Genomic DNA, 21642 nt, shown 5'->3' on the forward strand with positions numbered 1-21642 from the left:
CCTGAAGTTCCAGGCAAGAGCCAAGCCTGAGGCCCCACCCCCTTCCTCGAAGCCTCCAGACACCCCCCCACCACATTCACAAGCAGAGCCCAGCAGCACAGGGAGGCCCAGGCCGGCGTGGCTCCCACCCCCGCCCCCGCGCACGGCCAGGCCAGGGACACCAGGCCCGGGAGGCCTCCATCCTTACTTCGCTTGCTCTTGTCTTTATTGAGAAGCTGCCGCAGCTCTTGCTCCTGCCGCCCCACCTGCAACTGGGGCCCCGGCGTGTCCATGGGGAGCTGTGGGCAGGGCCGGCCGCCCGGGGAAGGGGCAAGGAGTTGGAGACTGAGCTGAGGGTCTCGGGAGGCTGGAGGGAGGGCGGGGGGCTGGGGGCTGAGCTCGAGGCCGCCTCGTGTGCGGGGAGCTCTGACTTTACCCTCATGGGCTCCGCTGAGCGCTGCTGCAGGCCTGCGAAGAACAGGTGGTGGTGCAGGCGCTGGGGATGCTGCAGGGCCAACAGCGCGGGCTCGGGCGGGGGCTCCACCGGGGGCCGCTGGCCCACCCGCAGGTCCATGGGCTGGGGCTGAGGGCCTGGCGTGTGTGCACGGGGCCTGGGGAGGCCTGCGGGCGCACAGAGAGGGCACAGTGAGGCCCGCTGGGCCGCCTGTACGCACGAGGTAGGGGAGTCTGGTTCCCTTTTACCGGGTGGAAGGAGGTCATGTAACCACGCGATCATGTACCATGCTCGGAGGTAGTGCCCGAAGGCACCTTCTGACTCCGAGCACTGCTTTTCCACTAAACGTGTTGCCTCTCCAGGGCGGGAGCTGGGAGGATACGGTGATGGGCTGCAAGCCCTATGGGGGAACATTCTAGGCCCCACCATCTCCTTCCCCTCTCCTCTGGAGTGAATATGGCCAGGCTGTCCCCTAATGAACCACGCTCAAAGACAGCTATCCCCCCGGCAAGCAGTCCCCTTTGTTCAGCCTCCAACCCCAGAGGGCCTCAGGGGCTCTCCCAGTGGCCACCCTCCCATACTCAATCCTAGGCCACAGGATGAAGAGACAGTTCCTTGGGACACCTGGGTGGCTGAGCAGTTGGGGGTCTGCCTTGGGCTCAGGGTGTGATCCCGGGATCCTGGATCCAGCTCCGCATCGGGCTCCCCACATGAAGCCTGCTCCTCCCTCTGCTTCTGTCTCTGCCTGTGTCTGTGTCTCTCATGAATAAATAAAAACTTTTAAAAAAGAGAGACAGTTCCTTAAACCTACAGCCAGCCCTGGCCCACCACCCTGAGCCTGCACAGCCCTGTTGGCAGCTCACTGGCCCTGTGCCCTGGGGGCCTGCTCCGGGTTCCCTCAAGCTCAGCCGCCTCTTCTGGAGTGTCCTGCACCCACACCCAGGAGTACCTTCCCAAGGCCGTGGGGGCAGGAGCTATTTATAACTAGCCACCAGACCGGGTTCTATGCCCACACAGCCAGCTGGGCAGGCTGCATGGAGCAGCTGGAGATGCTCGGAGGTAGAGTGTCTGCAGGGCCATTATCGTGGAGAAGGGGAAGCAGTGGGGGTGAGAGCAGGTGCCCTAGGACAGAGCACCCAACTAGGGAAACCTTTCCGGAGAGGCCTCCTTCAGCTCATCCAACAACGCTAGGCACCCCCCGTCAGGGCAGCCACAGGGAGCCTCTGCGCCCAAGGCTCAGGGCGGCCAGAAGGCACCGTGATGGAGCACCAGCCGGGGAGCCAGAGAACAGTCTCCGGGCCCAATTCAACTGTTACTCCCTGTTACCTTAAATCCAAGCACAGGTGCAGGCACGTCTGCAAAGCCCTTTCACCCTGAAGCCCCCATAGGCCCTGGGAGGTGGTTATCGCTACTCCATTACCCCAAATGTGGAAACTGAGGCTCAGCGGAAGGGACCTCTCCAAAGCCGCCAGGCGAGAGGCACAATGAGCATGGGTTGTGGTCCTGCCAAGGCCAGTGCTCTGCCTCCATTTTCCCATGGACTTTCAGGAAGTCACCACCCCTCATGGGGGTTTCTCACTGGACAAAGGAAGAGGGGTCTGCAGTGGGCTGCTGCTAAGGGGCATCCGTTCTAACATTCTCTGATCGTGAGATAGAGACAAGAGAGGAGCCGCGCAGGGAGGTGCCCACACGGCTCTCCAGATATCAAGAGGCCAGAGGGGACGGCTGTGCCCCCAGATGAGCCCTGCAGCGGGCGACACACGGCTTCCACGTCCCCACCCCTCGTTCATGCATCCACCCGGGGAACCCAGATTCTCATTCCACTTGAATCCAGACCTCTGATAACACACTCTCTTAACACACTCCTGCCAGGAAGGATCTTAGATCTCCCACCTAAGGGTCTTAGGTGTCCTGGCTTCCTGGGGTAACTCTCCTGACGATGTAAGAGGGACTTCAGAGACCCCAAAGCAGGCCACAGGACATGGTGCTAGCTGCTTTAGCCTGACACAGAGTGAGAGGCCCCATCCCTCCCTCTGAGCACGGGGCGCCACAGCCTCCAGAGCACAAGGCTGCCAAGAATTTGGGAGGGGCCCGCTGGCACCCCAGAGAACACAGCTCGGGATCATTTGGCATTTGGGGGTCTCCCCTCCCTGGTGCTAAGCCAGCTTCTCTTTGTCTCCTACATCTGAAGACAGCCCTTCGTCTCTGCCACCAGCTCCTATCCCGTCACAAGCCCACGCACTTTTACCTGTGAGCTTTTACTCCATGACCCACTCCCCACCCCCACCCCCCGCCGGCGGGACCGTCCTGGGCACTCGGATTCTACTTTTCCATATCCTACCCCTCCTACCAATCTTCCCTCTTCCCTGCACTCGGCCCACGGCCCCGCGTCCCTCCTGCCTCTGGATTCCAATCCCGCTGGCAGGTCGGTGCCCTGTAAGCCCAGCATGGGCAGGTACCGTCGCAGTTCAGCTCCAAGGGCAGGAACCTGGTTTGTACATTTCTCACTATCCCAGCACCTAGAACAGTACCTGGCACGTGACAAGAACCGAGCAAATACTGGTTGAATCAATGAATCAATCGCTGTATCCGTCCCCCTCGAAAATGCCCAGGAAGGTGTCCTGGCACAGAGAGGAGGTTCATCAGTGTTTCTTTTTCCAATTTCTTTTTTTTTTTTTTGGTTATTACACGTGTAGGAGGACTACATGATGACAACAGGTATGAATTTAATATTTCTGTTGTGCCCTCACTTGGCACTGGTTACGTTCTGGGTTCTACTCCGGTTTCCCTTTTTACTGGTGTGTCCTATCTCCCCAACCTTCCTATAAGCTTTTGGACAACCAGGAGTGACGCAAAGAGGGTGCAGGCCTTCGCTTCTCCCTGCCATACCTAACCGTTAGGCGCCAGGCAGCCAGCAGGCCCTCCGTGGACACCGGCAGGGGTTAAAGAGGGGCAGCCGTTAGCCACTCCAGCCCCAGCCCCGCCGGCACGTCCTGAACCAGGCCGCAGCGAAGTCCCAGCGCAGCCCATCAGCAGAGGAGGCGAGGGGCATGGAGAGAACGAAGGGGAGGGGTCCTTCCCCTCCCACCTGGGCAGCAGGGGGCATTTCCACCTGCGAGGGCTGCCGTGCCCACTTTGCAGGGCCCGGCTGAGGACTGCAGCCAACAGACAAGAAGCAGGCGCCTCGCCCAGAGCCTGATGCGAGGCGGGGGTCTGAGTGTAAACTTCAGCTTCCTACTTGCCTTCCTGTTTCACTGCAGCCAGCAAGGACAAGAAGAGCATCCTGCCTTTCCTTTTCCTGTTGTGCTCCCCAGCAGTGGGACCAGCCAAGACCCAGAGGTGCCCCCTCTTACCCCACTCCTCACCACACCCCCTGCACAGAACCCCGACCTCCCAACCCTCGCACCCATCAGCTGGCTACCCTGCTTCTCTCGCCCCTCAGCTCCTTGCCCTTCCCATGTCCTCTGCAGCCTCATGTGGCACTCCCCACCATGGGCTCCCTCAGGCCCGCCTCTTACCTGTGCCAGGGGACCTGGGGCAGTGGGCACCCGGGCTCACCTGGGTCCCATCTGTAGAGAGAAGAGAGAGGGCATGAAGGGGCTGCAGGGAAGGGGTGGGGAAGGGGTGAGAGGGCCGGGCCAGGTGGGCTTCCCACCCCAGCAAGAGGCCCCACTCCAGCCTCAGCACCCCAAACCCAGCACCCACATCAGAAACTAACCAAAAAGCGAGGACTGCGCCCCATTATTTTCCTCAAATTCCCATGCCCTATGAAAGCACCTGCCAGCCCTCTCTTCCTCATCCAGCTCACGCAGTGACTCAGGCATCTCGCCTTGCTGCAGCCCAGTCCACCCAACAGTGCCTTCAGCCCTCATAGGTGTGCTCAGATACCATCCTTCCAGGGCCCGGGGTTCCATACCCCAAAGGGCAAGAGAACCGGCAGGGGAGGTGGCCGGAGGTGGGAGAGCGCTGCTGGTGAGGCTACCAGGAGGGAGATGGGGAGAAGCAGGCAGGCCCAGGGAAGGGTAGCCAGGGGCTGCTCAGAGGCTTCCCAGGTGGGAGCAGATAGGAGCAGGTGGGAATGGGGAGCCTTCCACAGTTGGGGAGGGACTGGATCATGGCCTGAAGGTCAAGCCAGAAACGGTGGGAGCTGTGAAGTAGCAGGTCTGGAAGACAGCCAAGGAATCCCTTTCCTCCTGCTGCCCTGTCCCGTGTCCTGCAGCCTCTTTCTCCCATAGATAAGAACCTCTGGGGGCACCTGGGTGGCTCAGTGGTTGAGCGTCTGCCTTTGGCTCAGGTCATGATCCCAGGGTCCTGGGATCAAGTCCCACATCAGGTTCCCCACAGGAAACCTCCTTCTCCTTCTGCCTGTGTCTCAGTCTCTCTCATGAATAAATAAATAAAATCTTAAAAAAAAAAAAAAAAAGAAAGAACCTCTCAGCGTTTGTTTTTTTTTTTTGAGGGGTGGGGGGATCATCTGAAATAGAAGTCTTTCCTTTTGGAAATGGTCACCTCTCCCAGGCTCATAGGCCAAGACCAGAACTCACCCCCCTCTTCCCCATTCAGAACCCATGAAACCCCATGGTAGGTCGCAAGCCGGCCAGCGGGGGAGGCACGAGGTTGCCCAGCGGCCCACTGAGGTAGGGAAGGACAGAGACGAGATCTGAGGTTCCCTGTCCAAGACGGACACCTTTCCCTTCTGCTGTCCCAGCTCAGGGCCGAGGGGACAGGAGTCCGGGAGGGTGGAAGGCCACCTGGAAGTGGCACTTGGTGGACACACAGAAGACCTCCTCCAGCCAGCGCTGGGGCAGAAGGGATACTGTCTGAATAGCAAGTGGCAGGTGCTGCTCTTCTGGGTCTGTGTTTAGGGGCAGCCATAGTTCCTCTTCCAGAAGCTGAAGAAAGGAGAACTCCCTGCAGGCAGGCACCGCTGGGGGAGGGGGCAGCTGTAGGCACAGAGAGCCTCCCCCTGGCTGCCCTCAAACGCCAGTGCCCAAGGTCCAGATGCTGACGTTTGGTGGGGAAGGACGGCTCCACCTATCCAAACTCTGCGCGCACCAGCCCCCTGGCTTCCTCCGGAAGCTCACCCCGACCTCCCTACTGCGCCCTCCCACAGCACCCACTGTGTCCACCACCTCAACGCCCCACTAACGATGCTCTCCGTGGGGTCACTCGCAAGCCGTGCCCGTCTGCACCTAACACCTTGCTGCACACACGCCAGGCTCTACTAGGAATGAGCGACTCAGGGGTCACGGACCCCCCCACACCCAGCTTGGTCCCCTGCCTAGGACGTGGCATGAAGATTTCTCAAGGTTTGTGAGCCCCAAGGAACACTGGTTGGGGGAGGCAGCATCGTCTCCCCGGGGACGTGGGAACCCCCACTCTCGTGGGACTGCCTCTTCCTTTGGCAGGACCTGGTCCCCCAGGAAAGGTGTCTGAACTACGCTCCCATGGGCTGTGTCGGGCCCAGAGTTGGCGCCTCCAGCCCCCCCATTGGGAGTTCTGTCCTATACGCCCTCGGTCCCTGCCTGAGGCTGGTCAGCAGCAACCACGCTGGGGAGCAGAGCCAAGCCCTGCTCCCCTGGTAACCGTGGATTCAGGACACCATGCACTCTCTGGATAGGAGAAAAACTAATGGCCCTGAACTCTGGAGTGTTTATTACTGAGCCCAAAGGGCTGTTTTATGATGATGATCTATGATAGAAACCGTGTTCAGAAAAGCTGGGAGCACGCACGCATGTGTGTGTGCGTGTTGCCAACAGGGGCTGCTTCCAAAAGCAATTCCTGGAAAAAGTTCTGTTTCTCCCCCAACTCCCTGGCTCTGTGCTGACGGCCTTTGAGTTCCGAAGAGCCTAAAGCAACAAAAATAAAACCTCCTGTGTCCCAGAGAAAGGAAACGTATCTCAGGGACCCCAGCTAATGGGTGAACTAAGCCCACAGGGTGAACACCCTGCAGGTGCAGGCTTAGCGATGATTTATCTGGGAGACTCTTGTTCTCATTGTCCCCTCTCAGGGTGCTGTTAACCACTACTCTGGGGCCAGAGAGACAAAATCAGGAGTGAATGGACTCATGGGACTCAACACTACCTAGGCCTAGACCCTTCTCTGCATGGCTCCCAGCCAAGGTGGAGAGCTCTCCTTTCTGGATTCCTTGGCTGCCCCCTATTTCTACCTTTGGAAGCCACTGTAGTTGGACTGAAGAGGCTGTTTACTTGGCACCGAGGCACCTGGGCCTACCGAGTTATATTCCCAAACTGGCACACCTGACCTCGCACAGAACCAAAGAGCCCCAGAAATACTGCCCCAGTGGGTCCACCCCCGCTCTCAGAAACCCCCAGGGCAGCCAGAAGGGCCCCCTGAACACCTATGCAAGCTGGTCTCCCACTCCTACTTTGTGGGCCTGGGCCTCCCCTACCCCACAGATGTCACTTCACCCCAAGGCATACGCAAGGGGGCTGGAAAGGTGAGCCCAGCCCGCTCACCTGCTCTCCCACGAGGAGGGCTTTCCTAGGAGCACTGCCACCCAGAAGCCCCCTGCCGAGGCCTCTGATGCCTTTTTTGAGGCTGTCCCCACCTTTCTGATCTCCTGATTCACTGAAGCAGAGTAGCAGGAAGGCCTGGGCCCCGGCGGGCAAGGGGAAAGCAGGCAGTGGCAGGAGGCCAGGGCCCGGGTTCAGGGCTGGCTCCCTCCACACCCCCACATCGTGGCTCTGGTTCTGTTTCCCTGACACAAGCAGGACAAAGCTTGACTCTGCATGGGGGCTGGCAGAGAAGATGAAAGCTGGGGGTGAAACGGCTTCAGGAAGATCCAAGAATAAATAAACACGGGAAAGAACATCACGGTTGCCAGGCCCTTCTGACACAGAGTGAGCGCCGAGCATGAAGGAGAGGCTCTTCTCGAAGGAAGGCATTCCGGTCACAGAATCTGAGAACATAAGGAGCTGATGAGGGGGCTTTAGAGCTTATTCAGGCCAACACTCTCACTTCAAGGAGGAGGCAAGAGCTAGGCCACAGTGGCCCAGCAGGTGAGCAGTACAACCAGGCCAGAGCAGGGCTGGGAAACCCAAGAAGGCCACCCCAAGCGCAGGCACCCAGTACTTGCATGTGAGGTCCCTGCTCCAGGGCCCGAGGAGATGGACATAGGAATGAAATCGGTTCTCACTTTCAAGGAGTTTCACACACAGTCCACAATTTTTTAAAAATTAAAAAATAGGGGGATCCCTGGGTGGCTCAGCAGTTTAGTGCCTGCCTTTGGCCCAGGGCATGATGCTGGAGACCCGGGATCGAGTTCCGCATCAGGCTCCTGCATGGAGCCTGCTTCTCCCTCTGCCTCTCTCTCTCTCTCTGTGTCTATCATGAATAAATAAATAAAATCTTTTTTAAAAAATTAAAAAATAGACTACTTGCAGATACTGCAAAAGGTTCAGAGTCTCAAAAAGTGTTAAAACAAAAACTGTCTCAATCATCCAACTCCCAGGAACCTCCCTAGAATCAACCCTTTTTTCTTAATGGTTTCTTATCTCTCCCTCACCTTCCAGAAATTCTCTTGCTCATTATTAATTCGATTGCTCATTATCTTGGCATTAAGCTGCTTATTGCTCAGATTTACCTAGAACCCAGGGGGCTGGCTGCAAGCTGGCTAGAAACTCCTGCCACACAAAGTAATGGAATCAAGGCTCCACGGCACAGAGGCTTTGAGGTCAGATGGATGTGGGTTCAAACTCTGAATCCCCCAGTGACCGGCAGGGAGAGCCAGGGACTCAAGTGTAACCCGGTCAAGCCTCGGCTGCCCGGCTGGCAAGAAGACTATGCACTTGGAAGAGGTCATCTGAGAGTAGCAACACTGTGTGCGAAGCGCCCAGCACAGGGTAGGTAGGTGGTAGGGGGTCCCTCAGGAGTCATGATTAATACCACTTGTCCCAGAACTTGGTGGTGGCCTCCCTTCTGGCAAAAACATTTCAGCATCTGGTTCCCCCCCACCCCCCACCCTCTCCTCTTCTGCCACAGTCCATCTTCTGCCCGAGGCATTCCCTGCCCCATCTCTTAGGCCTGGCCTCTCCTCTCCGGGAGGGCACTCCCCTCCCTTTCTCTTCCATCAGAACTTTTGTAAACACTCCTGTGGGTCAGGTGTTCTGAGTGCCTTACATTTGCTAATTCATCTAACCCTTGGGACAGGAGGTAGTTAGGAGTTTTTTTCTTTAAATCCCTAATATTGAGATCAGTAGGCCCAGTAGTACTAAGTAACCTGTCTGAAGTCACAAAAGGTGGAAGTGGCTCAGCTGGGGCTTGGGCCAGGCCCCGGGCTCCAGAATCCATATTCTTGACCACTGCCCCCCACTGTCCCTCCTGGGCACTTCACAGGCCAACAGGTGGGGAGCAAGCACAAGGCCCGGGGCACAGGGAAAGATGGAAAAGCCACCTGGCCCCACAGAGACCAGTATGGGCAGCTGACCCCGGGCCTGGCCTGCTGGAGGTTCGAGAGCAAAAGCTGCCTGTTTCATCTCGGGGTCCTCGTGCGGCCAACCCTGAAGAGTCACTTATGTGGAGCAACTGCTGACTTGGAAGATTCCAAGCAATGATTTCGGACTGCATGTGGGAACAAGGGGCCGGTGACAGGTCGGGGTCCTGGAAGAGCACCCGCTTCACTTTCCCGAGCTCTCCACTGCCTGCTGCACCCTCTCTCTAGAAGCTCCTGAGACTCTCATTGGCATCCCGGAGCTGCCCTGGCTGCTGTAGGCCGAGGGCCCAGCTACCCCTGGGGCACAGGCTTGGCTCACAGGTGGGTGGGCCACCTGCCCAGATGGAGGCCTGGGTCAGTCCCTCTGGGGGTAGCCCCGGCCTTGGAGCCCTGGAGCCTGAGGGGGGGTGGGGGGGACTGGATGGGAGGCCACCAGCCAGCACTGGGGCAGGGGGGGGGAGCCTGGGCCCTGGAGCCATGGGGGGGGGAGCTGGGGGGGGAGGCCACAGGTCAGTCCTGGGGGAGAACCTGGGCCCTGGAGCCCTGGAGCCCTGGGGGGGCAGGGCTGGATGGGAGGCCCTGGTCAGTCCCCTAGGGCGGGGGAGCCTGGGACCCTGGGGCCCTGTGGGGGGGGCGCCTGGAGGGGAGACCCTAGTCAGTCCCTCCAAGGGGAGCCAGGGCCCTGGGGCCCTGGAGCCCTGGGGGGGGTGCTGGATGGGGGGCCACCAGCCAGCTGTGGGGGAGGGGGGAGTCTGGGCCCTGGAGCCCTGGGGGGCCTGGAGGGGAGGTCACCAGCCGGTCCTGGTGGGGGAGCCTGGGTCCTGGAGCCCTGGGGGGGCCTGGAGGGGAGGTCACCAGCCGGTCCTGGGGGGGGAGTCCGAGCCCTGGGGGGGCCTGGAGAGGAGGCCACCAGCCAGCCCTGGGGGGGGGGGGGGGAGCCTGGGCCCTGGTGGGGGCTGGAGAGGAGGCCACCAGCCGGTCCTAGGGGGGGAGTCTGGGCCCTGGAGCCCTGGGGGGGCTGGATGGGAGGCCACCAGCCAGCCCTGGGGGAGGGGAGCCTGGGCCCTGGCGCCCTGGGGGGGGCTGGAGAGGAGGCCACCGCCGCCCCCCCCCCCCCGCCCGGCCGCGCGTGCCCCTTTCCCCTGGCCTGGGGCCCTGGGCCCTGGGCCGCCTATTTTTAGCTCCTGACACCTGGGTATTTTGCAGCCGCAGGATGTCCGGTTTGGAGTCTCTTTCTGGGAATCCCACACGCGGCTGTTGTAAACAGCCCCACGCAGCGGCCGGCGGGAGGCGGCTCCCTCCTGCGGGGCGAGATGAATCAAACAGGAAGCAGCCGTAACCATGGCAGCGGCGCCCGGGCTCCCGGGGGTGGGAAAGAGCCCTTCCTGGCTCGGGGCCCCTGGCCAGTGCCCCGCCGGCCGGTCCCGGGCGCCCCCCCCCCCCCCGGGGCCCGCGGCGAGCACCGGGAAGCCCTGAGCTCGCGCCCCCGCCCCCCGCGGCGCGGCCCGACCCCCGGAGCCCTCGGAGCCCTCGGAGCCCTCGGAGCCCTCGGAGCCCTCGGAGCCCTCGGAGCCCGGGTCCCACTTACCCTCACTGCCCTGCGCCCCGGGCTCCAATCCCGGAGATAGGAAGTTCGCCCTGATACCTAAGCACCATCTCTCCGATCATAAGCAAGACGACCTGAGCAGCCAAGGTGGGGGCCCCATCTGCAAGGTGGGGAGAAGGGGGAGGCTCCTGGGCCTCGGCCCCTGCCCTCCCCCAGGCCCCGCTGCCCGCTTAGACCAGCTGCTCCCTCTGAGCCGCCAGCCCCAGACAGTCTTTCTCAAGGGCCAGCGCTTGCCCCAACAGGAAGCACGGTCCCCGCCCCGGGGCTGCTCTCAGGGCCGCTCCTTCTCCCCTCCAAGCTCTCCTGTTCCTTCCCTCAGCTTGCGGGGGGGGCCCTCCTCGGCCGGGCCACATCGCGTCCCCCGCGTCCCCCTCTCCTGCTCGCCCACCGGCTCCTCCTCTGCCACCTGCCCGGGAGCCAGGAGTCGGGCCTTCCCTGGCTGCTCCCTCCCGTGCCACCCAGGAGGCCCCTCAGTCCGGGCCAGAGGCTGCCCGGGGGGCCCCAAAATCATGAGATTAATAATGATCCTTATTACTATCTTATTCTAATTGGTAATGAATGAGATTAGCGACGATCCACAGCCACATCCTGAATGCCCACTGCGCGCCGGTTACCGGGCTGGGTGACACCTGACCTGCACTGTGTCCCGGTTGGTCCTCACCGAAAGCCCCGTCTGGAAGGTACCGTAAGTAGCCTCCTCTCACAAAGGGGAAACTGAGGTGCGGCATTTTTAAGGAACTTGTGGAGGCTGCACAGCTCTGTGGGTGGGCTTCTGGGGCTCCAGAACCTAAGCTCCTAATCCTGGGGCTGCAGGTGCACAAGTGCACCCACCTCCCCAGGTGGGGAGTGAGGCCAGCGGGGGACCCGGGCCACAGCGGATCCGGGCATCCGAAGGCCGGGGTGGGACTCCCGGGCGGCGCACCCACAGTGTGCTACTCTTCCACCCAGAAAACAGCTCCGGCAACAAAAATAAAAACCGAGATAGTCATCTCTGCCTGGGCCCTTCAGATGCCTTTTGTCTCCAGGAGGCACTCCCAAACCCGTCTTCGCTTCCTTTTGCATCTTATGTTTTCCCTGTTTTGTTAAATGTACATGTTACCGTTTTATTGTTTCCTGTAAGCAAGCGGCCTCCAGCAGGACGGAACCGAACAAGCCAACCTCCCAGGGCTGCCATGGAGGATCAAACGCTGCGTGAAAGCACTCTGGAAGCTGTCAAGCACTGTAGAAAACGCAGGTTGCATAACCAGAGCAAGTCACCCGTGGAGCGGCTACTTGGGAGTGAATTCCCTCGGGAGAAGAAGCTTGCTCTCCCTCCCTCTCTCTCTCTCTCTCTCCACCTCCCCCCTCCTTCCAGGCCTCAGACACACAGGCAGGCCTGGAGCAGGTAGAGAGATGGAGGCCCCCACCGGTGCAGAACAGAGCACCCTCCTTTAGGACGGACTCCTGGGGACTGGGAACGCAGCCAAAGGCCATCAGTGCCCTTGGACCTGGGGCAGGGGAAGGCAGAGGCCGGGGCCTGCTCCCAGGGCCTGGGGGCGTCGCAGATAGAGGAGTCCCTGAATAGCAATAAGCTATGAATGCTGGCACTCACAGGATGCCACATTAATATTAATGACAGTAAGTGCCCAGAGATCCCCATCCCAGTCGCGCCTGGGTATCCCCCTTGTTTGGCCTATTCCTTTTTGGAAGATGGCAGAGGTCTATCAGGGAGATTTCCCCGGCAACACGATTCCCTTCTGCAGCCAGGGTTCTGCGGCTGCCCTTGGGACTCGGTGGGCCAGAGTTTTTCCAGACCACAAAATCCAGCCAGGGTGCTTATACAGCCTTCAGGGAACTCAGTAAACAGATGCGTGGTCCTGGGTACTGATCTGGACAAACCAGCTGTGAAGGACAATTTCTGGCCAACTGGGAATTGGATGAGATGAAAATGTACAATCGTGGGAGGTGGAGATCACTGAAAAGGCAGCATGTGCAGTGTCATCGCATTTTTGTAGGAAATATGACATATAAGGGCAGGCCAGGGAACAGGGAGGTATGAAGAGGTATTGTGGCAGTGGTCTCTGACCGCTGGGGCTGGAATGTTTCTCAGTTTTTAAATTTTCGCTTGTCTGTGTTGTCCAATCATCTACAATGCACAAGACCTACATCTATAATAATAATAATAATAATAATAATAATAAACAGAATATAGGGACGCCTGGGTGACTCAGCGGTTGAGTGTCTGCCTTCAGCTCAGGGCGTTATCCCGGGGTCCAGGATCCAGTTCCACAACAGGCTTCCTGTGAGGAGCCCGCTTCTCCCTCTGCCTATGTCTCTGTCTCTCTCTCTGTGTGTCTCTCATGAATAAATAAATAAATAAAATCTTAAAAGGAAAACTGAATATATATGTATACACACATACACACACACAGAGATAAAGATGTCACAATGGGTAGTGAAGTCAAGGCTCAACTTCTGGTTCCCATGGGGGCTAGGACAACAGGCTTTCCCAGACTCCATGCATTATATGCTCGGGCCCTCCCTGTGTTTGAGGTTCTGTATTATTTACAATCTAGTGTCCCCTGCCTCTCCTGAACCACACAGAGGGGCTAGCTCAGGGCCGGGCACCACGTCAGGTCTTACTTAATGAATGCCTGTAGGCTGAATAATGATCATTTCCTGAAAGAAATGCCTCCTGCCTCTTCCAGGGCCACAGTGCTGGGAATACTCACTGCTGACATCACTGAACTTCCCATCCCTCCTCTGCTTCATGCTCCTCTTAAGAGCTGCCAGGGAGGGGCGAAAATAAAGGTCACTCCAGCAGATGCTGGCAAGGTATTCGACATAGGGCCATCAGGGCGGTCCCATCCCAGACCCTCCCCAGTGCCAGCTGGCCCGGAGGCCCTTGGGTCCTCCTGCATCCTGCCTTGCTGGAGGAGCCGGGGGGGCGGTGCAGTGAAAGAGAGAAGGGGTCCACCCTGTGACTTCTGGCTACGGACTCCCGCTATTCCAGGCCCTCATGGGTGGAGGAATCTGGAACAGTGATTTTGGCCTGGTTTTCTTCTGTGAACTGGGGCTGGGCCCAGTTTCTGTTCTTCGTGTCTTTAACATTCCCTATCCCTGACCTTCAAAAAATATGAACAATAACATCAATAATGATGAATACTCTGTGTGCACTGGCTTCATACCGGGCATGACTCCGACATTATGTTCTTTAATCTTGACAGCAGCTCCATGAGGTTGAAACTATTATTATCTTCACCATACAGAGATGGAGAAACTGAGGCAAACACAGCCAGCCACATGCCCAAGGTTACACTCAGCTGTCTGCAGGAGAACGAGGGACTAGCAGAAGCTAGAAGGGGCATCCCATTCCTCCCTCTGTGTCCTTACTGGAAGGCTCCAGTGCCAGGCCTTGCACCGGGCACAGAAGGATCCAAGGGCAGTAATTCACATCTGTAGGGGGCCTCGGAGCCTACCATGCGTTTGCATACGCATCGCATCAGAGGAAACTCCCACTTGAAGACTCAGGGCCCTGTGCAGCTTGGCACAAGGGTCCCCGGCCATTGGGAACCAAGCCCACTGGGAACCAAGCCGCCTCTTTGGCCTCAGGAGGGGTTCATGTCTTCCCCTAGATCCTACAATCCGCCTGGCCCATCTCTGAAGATGGTTCTGCAGGCTGGGGAGACGCAGGTCCTCTAGAGCCAGGGAGATGAGGCCTGCGCTCAGCCCCTCGCCCCGGTGGGGGTGGGGTGGGGGTGGGGGTGCTGTGCCAGCACCTCCTCGGGCGTCTCCACCGTGACTCACTCCTGGGACCCAGGGGAAACACAGCCCTGCTGCTGCGGGCAAACATTGCCTGCCTCCCGCCCCGCCTCCAGCTCCCCGCCTCCACATTTGCTAACCGAAACCGGGCTGCTGCTATTTTTAACCCTCCAGCTCCCCCTGGCCTGGGGCTCCCCCCTTCACCCCACCCCCACCCCCTGCCCCAACCGGGTGCCACCAGCCCGTCATTCTGAGAGCAGTTCTCTAACCTGAACGCCCCGGCGGGTGCAGCGGATGCCCGGGCAGGTTTGTGGGGCAAGCAAAACAAGACGGTTACAGCCCAGTTGCCGAATTCCCCCACCCCGGACTCTTTCCGAACCTGTGGCTCTCCCAGCCGCCCCGCCTTTCCCAGCCTTCCTGGGAGCTGGGGGAGGCAGGAATGAGACTTCCTGGGAGTGAGGGCAGGAGCCCCAGGTGGGCTCCTGGGAATGGGCTGTGCAGGAGCTGAGCTGCACTCCCGAGCAGGAATGGGGGACCCCTCGTGCTTCCCAGTGCAGAGGCTCTCCCTGAAGGCCCGAGGGCTCGGGCTACCAGGGTTTCCAATCCCTGCAGGCAACATGGGGGAAAAAAGGAAGTGGGGAGGAGCATGGTGGGGATGGTGAGTTTAGCCCTGTGCCCTCCTTACTAAAAGTCCCCTCCCCATCCTGCTGTGGAGGTTCTGGAGGTTAAGCTTGGGAGTGAAGGCCTGGGAGGCAGCGAGGCCAGGGGGCTTGGGCACTGAGCAGTCTAAAGGAGGCCCAGGGTAGAGTGCCAGCTGAGGCAGTGGGGTGGGAAGGGGTTGGGCAGAGGGCTCTCCTCTTACCTGGGGGCTCCTCTGCCGCTCAGGTCTCTAAGGGCTCAGGTCTCTAAGGAATGGCTTCCAGCTCCCTGTAGCCTCAGCTCTCAGCCCCCCAGGTAAAACCCTCTCCCTTTGTGGCAGGAAGAGGTTGCAGATGAGAGGGTCTGAGGGCTTCTTGCCCCCAAGTTAGCCTCCTGAGAGGGGGAAGGGGTAGGACTGCAGGGGAGCTAGCTGATGTCTGTGCCCTGGGCTGAGAGAGTCTCACCCACTTTGGGGAGCAGATTCCAAGGGCCCAGGAGAGGCTCTGGGGGCACCGGGTCAAGGGACTCCTTCACGCCTTCTCTCCTGTCCGGACCCCTGATCCGGCCAGCCACGGCCCTCTCCTCTGCTGTGTCTTCTCTGGCCCCTGCCCTGGATCTCTCTGGTCTGTTGTCTCTTCCAGGGCCAGGTCCTCTCTAAGTCTCGACCCTCTCCACAGTGATTCCAGAGCCAGGCAAATAAATCTCAGTGGCTACCGAGGCAGCCAGGCTAGACCCAGAGAGGAGGGACTTGGCACGGGAGTTCCCAGGTGGGGAGATGGGAAGGGGATGAGGTGGGAGGAAGGTGAGGCTGGAGCGTCAGGAATGGGGTGGTGCTTGAGAGCTCCTGGGGTGAGGCCCAGCCTTCCCCCACTCCCTAACATGTGCCTGGTGCCTGCAGAAGGCCCTGGACTCACCCAGGCTGGAAGGAAAAGACTCCTGGTACTCGGAGCAATGGAGCAGCCTGGATTTCAGCCCTGTCCAGCAGCCCCTCCTCTTCTCCCCCTCGGCCAAACTCTGGGGGTTACTTGGGGAGCAGAGACCCTGCTGCCTGCCAGGGCAGGAAGCAGGCCTTGTCCTCGGCCAGTGCTCCACCCAGGTCCCCTACCTGGATCCAGGCAGCTCCCAGGCACACTCAGAGGCTCTGAGGGCTCGCTTCTGGTTTGGACAGGTGACAGAAGGCATCAGTGTCACCCTCTCAAGCAGGCCTCTCCTGGCCACCCTACCTCAGGGTGTCCCACCTTGCTATCCTCTATTGCTGCACCCAGTTCATTTCCTCCTTAGGGCTTATCACAATGTATAACTAGATACATACACTCATTTCTTTCCTGGCCTCAAGTGGAAGTTCCCTGAGGTCAGACGCTCTGCCTTTGTGTTCAGTGCATATCTGTGCCCGGTACCTGGCAGCCAGCAGGGCCAGGAAGCCTCTACTGGATGAAAAAATAGCTGAATGATGGGCTTGGTAGATGGGGCCGCCTGGCTGCCAACAGCACCTTTGCAGTAGATGCTCGACAGTTCCAGGATTTCCTCAGGGAGGAGAAAGCAGGATGTAACAGGAAGAGCAAGGTCAGGAAGGCTGGCACCCCCGAGGAAAGGTCAAGGCCCAGTCAGTAACCACACCATCCCCATCTGGCCCACTGCATCATGCCGAGTGTGGACCTGTGCACGTGTGCACCCAGAGCAGATGCGTGGGTAAGTCCTGGACCGGTCTTGGAAGACTTGAGTTTTGTCCCAGATCTTCCTCTTCATGGCCCCGTGTCCTTGGACAAACCACAAAGCCTTCCTTATGGGTCTCAGTCTTCTCAAAAAGAAAATAAACGACAAGGACGGTCCCCCCCGTTGCGGTCCTCAAACGCAGCTCTGCACCAGAATCACCCGAAGCACATGCTATAATCCAGATTCCTAGGCCCCAACCCTGCAGATTCTAGGTTGGTCTGGAATGGGGCCTAAGGCTCTTTATTTTTCACACACTCCCAGGTGACTGAAGCAAATGGTTCAAGAACTGGCGCTTGAGGACCGCGGATGAGATCGTGCTTTTCAGCAAACAGCGGGACTTCTATTAAAAAGCCACGCTTACCCAGGTAGACATTCCCCCAAAACATGTCCACGTATCCCACACAGAGCAATAAACTGCAAAGGTGCACAACCACACGGCTGGCATACATCTGCACTACACGTGTGCCCACTCCCCAAACACCCAGTACAGAGCCACCACACGGATCACCTGGAACTGCCCGGGGGCACACAGACAGACCCCCCACCACAACCTGGTGCGCGCACACACCCAGCACATGCTGACCCGCACTAAACAGACGCTCTCCTGAATTTATTTTGCCTCTGGGAACTGGTCCAGGACCAAAGGAGCTATGCTCTGCTGATGAAAACATCCCTCCCGCCTCTGCCACCCCCACTCCTACCCCTTGCCCCAGGCAGCAGGCTGTCCGCCTCCCCCTGGTAGAAGGAGGGCTGCTGGAGGAGCACAGCCGAGAGATGGAATGAGGGGAGGTACAGAGTCCTCCCCAAAATCCAGCAGCCCCTCCTCTTCTTCCGCCCCCCCCAACCCAGGAGATGCAAAGGGGCCTACACCCAAGCACCCCCATTGGTGCTCACTCAAACCACTCGCCCAGATTCCCAGGCCCTGGTCCTCGGGAGCCAGAAGGGCTAGGGAGGTGGCTCGATCTAGGGACGCCTCCTAATACTCAGGCTTCTAAGGAAAGGGCTGTCTGGGGGCACCTTCCTGCAGCCCAAAGGCCCGGGTCCCCGGGGAAGGTTACCACAGAAACAGGGGGGAAATATCACAGGGAAACACAATAGCCGGCAGGGTCACCTGCTGACCAGGCTTCCTGCTGTGTTGCCCACCGCTACCCCCCCCTCAACACACACACACCATCTCACGGCCCTCATGGCCTCCTCCTCTGGCCTCAGCTTGGGCCTCCTCACCATTGCTCTCCTTCCTGCCTCCCCTGGGCTGGGGAAGCAGCCTTAGACAGAAAGTGCCCCTCCAGGGTTCTCAACAACATCAGGGATGGCCCAGAGCTGAGCCCCCCACTCCTAATCCTACCAACGCCCCCACCACAGGAAATCAAAGCTTCCTGCCCCAGAGGAAGTGCCCCATCTAGTGAACAAATCCAACATACACAAATGCACAGTCCTGGACAGATGCCCCCCCCCCCCCAATCCAAGCTCCCAGGCCTTACTCTGGCCCTGCTTCTAGCAATACCTCACGTCACTGCACGCCCCAGTCTTACGTCTGGCCAGGGCCAAGGTGTGACAGGTGGGCATGGGCAGGACCTGAGCCAGGCCAGGGAAGGGGAAGGCCAGGGGAATGGGCACCAACAGAGTTAGAGGGTCTGGTTCCAGGCCCACTCGGCCTACATTCCCTGGCTGGGTGACCCTGGGCCTTGCATTAGCTCATCTTCTCTCAGGCCCCCGCCAACTTCAAAATTCCCAGCTCTTAATGAAAGGCCAGGAGAAAGAGAAAGAGGAGGTTGGGGCTGCACCAGCTTCTGCCTTCCAGGGCCTTGGCTGGGCAAGCAGGCCTACAACTACAGGAGGGGCCCCACTCCCCACCCCATCACACAGGAGTTCATCACTCCCAAGGGTTGTAAATGAGGACGGAGGAGAGGACGGAGGAGAGGATGGAGAAAGAAAGAGTTCCAACTCCCATTCCAAGGATGAAAGCTGGGGTCCGTCCATCATCCCTGAAGGAAGCTGGAGGCAGCCCAAGGGCCCCCACACTGGACGCCGGTCCATTTCTTTCGAGCCAACCTCTCTTCCTCTGGGAAGCGCACCTGAAATGTTGTCCCCATTTTATGGATGGGGAAACTGAGCTTCAGTGTCAAAGCAGAGAGACCAGTCTAGATTCTGGGGACGGTCGATGCAAGACCCGAATGCAAACTTGCCAGCTTCAGGATCCCAGCTTAAGACCAAGTGGCCAGAGAGACACCTGCCCAGGGGCCGAGACTGAGAACACAGAGGCCTCAGGAGAACACTGCCCCAGGGCTGTTCTAGAAGTAACACCAAGAGGCAGCTCTGAGCCTGTTCCTACCCAGCATGAGGAACATCAGGGGACGAACGGCAGGGAAGGAGTCCCGGCCGGTCCAGACCTGGTTCCAGTCTAGGTTCGCTGGGCACAACACAGCGGGATTGCTTTGTGCCTTAGTTTCCCTCTAAAGGGACTACAGAGAAGAAGAAAATTACTTATAAACTGAGGTGCGCAGAGGGCACACAGAGAGTGAGGGGGGTGAGCTGATAAGCAAGGAGGAGCTAAGGGTGGCTGATAAGCAACGAGGAGCTAAGAGTGGCTTGCAGAAGCCAGAGACGGAGCCGGCGAAGTACAAGAGGGCTGGCATGAGGAGTGAGAAGTGTGCGGGCAGCCAAGCCACTTTAGGGACCTGGCCTGTGGGGTCCTTGTTGGGGAGATGAGGGCTGCCAAAGCACCCCATTAGGGGGTAGGGAACTGAGCCACAGTCTCCTTTCTTTCAGCCCAGGGGCTGGGCACTGGTCTTGAGGAAGGTCCCCTTGGGTCCCGCTGCAAGTCTCGGGATCGGGCTGATGAGTCCAGACGCTGAGTCCCCAGCAGGGCCACTGAGGACCAATGCCTCATTCTCCACCTAAAAGCTGGCAGGCAGGGCTGGGCCTCAAGCAGATGCTGAATCTGGGTGTGGGGAGGGATGGGCAGCGGCAAGGCAGCCAGTGTCCAGCTGCAGCAGGAGGCCTGTGTGTGCGCAGGACAGCCAGCAGGGACGAGGGAACGGCCAGGACTCGGGGGGAGGAGCGGCCGTGGCTGGCGAGGTCACATCCCACCGGGCAGTCAGAGAGGAGAGGAGGGCGTGGGGCTGGGGGTCCGCCCCCCCCCCTTGCAAGCTCAGAGGGCTCCCTCCTACACAGGCCTGGAACTCGGGGCGGCAGAGCCCAGCCGCGCTGCCACACTCGCCCCCTGCTCACACCCCCGTCCCCGGTGCCCACAGGCCCCAGCCTGGGGGGCGCGCATCCCGTCCCCCCTCCCGCGCCGCTGCCCGCACCCCAGCAGCCGCTCGGGCACAGGTGTCTCCTGGCCCCAGGGGTGAGCCCGGGTGGGGGCGGAACTCGGGCAAACCTCCGCGTCCTCCAGGAGCGGTCCCGTCCCCCCCCCCGCGGAGGGGTGGGCGCTCGGCCCTCCCGGGCCCCGCGGGATGGGGGCGCTGATGTCCAGCGCCCCGGGCGCGCCCCGACTCCCTGGGTCCTGCCCTTTGCCCTCGCGCTCCCAAACCTTCCGCCCCGAGCACCGCCCCCTCCCGGGGCCGCCGCGCCGTCCCTCCCTGCCCGGGGCCGCCGCGCGCTGCTCCGCGGCCGCGGGGGTGACGGGGCGCCCGGCCTGCGCGCCAGCGGCCCGGGGCCTCCGGCTCCCGCCCTCGGGCCTGGCGCTGCCCCGGGGCGGGCGGATGTGGGCGCCCCGCGGGAGGCCCGAGCCCTGCGGCCCCGGAACCAGCCCCGGCCGGGGGCCTGCACCGAGCCCCGCGGAGCCGGGGCGGGGCGGGCGCGGCCGGGGGCGCGGGGGGGGCGCTGCGGGCCCGCGGAGCCGGAGCGGAGCCGGAGCGGAGCGCGCGGAGCCGAGCGGAGCCGAGCGGAGCCCGCCGGGTGCCGCGCGCAGGGCGGGGCGGGGCGGGCGCGGCGGGGGGCGGCCGCCCGGTACTCACCCGCGCCGGGGCTGTGCATCCAGGGGCCGGGGCCCTCAGAGCGGGGGGCTCATGGCGGGCGGGGGGCTGGGGCGCCGGCCTCACATCCCCCCCGGCCGCCGGCGGCTGCAGAGCGACTGAGAGACGGCGAGAGGAAGGGAGGGGGCCGGGAGGGGGAGGGCCCTGGCAGCCCGGCCGGCAGGGTAGGATGACAATGGAAGGAAATGCTTTATCTGAGCCTGCGAGCGGGCCAAGGGGGAGGGGAGGGAGGGGGCCGGCGCGCGCGGCCGGGGACGCACCGCCGCACTGCACACCCGGCCGGCGGGGCGCGCGGGCGGCCGCGGACACCCCCCGCGCGGCCCGGGACGCTGCGCCGAGCCCGGATCGCGGGACGCGGCCGCCCGGCCCGGGGCCGCCCAGCCCGAGGCCGCCCAGCCCGAGGCGCGGCTCCCGGAAGCCCCGCTACCTGGGCGCACGCAGCCTGCACACGCGGCGTACGCGAGCGAGCGCACAGCCCCGCTGCACGGGGGCGCCGTGGCCGCACCGGCCGCACCGACACGCTTCCCGCTGCGCGCACGGCCCGCGGCGCAGCTGCACACGGGCCCCGGGCACGCTCGCGGGGTCCCCGCGCCCCGCCCCCCGCACCCCCCTCCCCGACGCGACTTGCCTGAGGAAAGTTCCAGGATCTGATTTGAATCACTGCGCACCCCCCCACCCCCCCACCCCACACCCCCACCCCCCCGCCCCACGCCTGCTGAGGGGGAACAGAAGGGTCCAGCCTGTTCCTATTAAAAGAAAAAGGGGGTGGGGGTGGTGCCGATTTCGAAGGTTTTCTTTTTTTAAAGAAATTTCTCGAGGGATTTCCTTCCCTCCTCTCTCCTCTTCCTCTCTTCCTCCCCATTCCTCTCCCCCCCCCACAGCCCTCCCCCCTTCTCTCCCCCTCCCGGTCCCTATGAGTCAAACTTCAGCAATGTGCCCAGTGTCTCCCAGTGCATTACAGCGGATCACAGAAATGTTCCAGTCTGTGAGTCGGAATGCAGCCGCCTCCAGCCCTCCCTCAGCTAATAAACTGGGCTCCGGGCCGGCCTGGCGCAGCAGCGCCCTCGGCCCCCCT

The 21642-nt window shown here is 60.9% G+C and overlaps 1 protein-coding gene and 1 long non-coding RNA gene across 7 annotated transcripts in view; one reads left to right on the forward strand and one right to left on the reverse strand.

The window, feature by feature from the left end:
- Positions 1-20852, reverse strand: part of HDAC7 (histone deacetylase 7) — a 37928-nt gene extending 17076 nt beyond the window's left edge. The window contains exons 1-4 of one of the 6 annotated variants that reach the window (XM_041735500.1): positions 20550-20852; positions 3952-4002; positions 416-600; positions 188-278 (exon numbers count right to left, since the gene is read on the reverse strand). In XM_041735500.1, the coding sequence (XP_041591434.1) occupies positions 188-278; positions 416-600; positions 3952-4002; positions 20550-20568 (346 nt within the window). In that variant the 5' untranslated portion in view covers positions 20569-20852. Of the gene's footprint in view, positions 1-187; positions 279-415; positions 601-3951; positions 4003-10079; positions 10122-10476; positions 10613-11593; positions 11685-13661; positions 13684-20549 lie in introns of those variants that run through there. The other 5 variants (XM_041735501.1, XM_041735502.1, XM_041735504.1 and 2 more) reach the window with 5 other exon arrangements.
- Positions 6276-11743, forward strand: LOC121479725. The gene is made up of 3 exons (XR_005984810.1): positions 6276-9209; positions 10095-11174; positions 11615-11743. It is a non-coding gene; the product is annotated as an uncharacterized LOC121479725 (long non-coding RNA).
- Positions 20853-21642: the final 790 nt, after the last annotated feature.

The sequence above is a fragment of the Vulpes lagopus genome, chromosome 21 (genome assembly GCF_018345385.1).
Source record: "Vulpes lagopus strain Blue_001 chromosome 21, ASM1834538v1, whole genome shotgun sequence".
NCBI classification, from domain to species: domain Eukaryota; kingdom Metazoa; phylum Chordata; class Mammalia; order Carnivora; family Canidae; genus Vulpes; species Vulpes lagopus.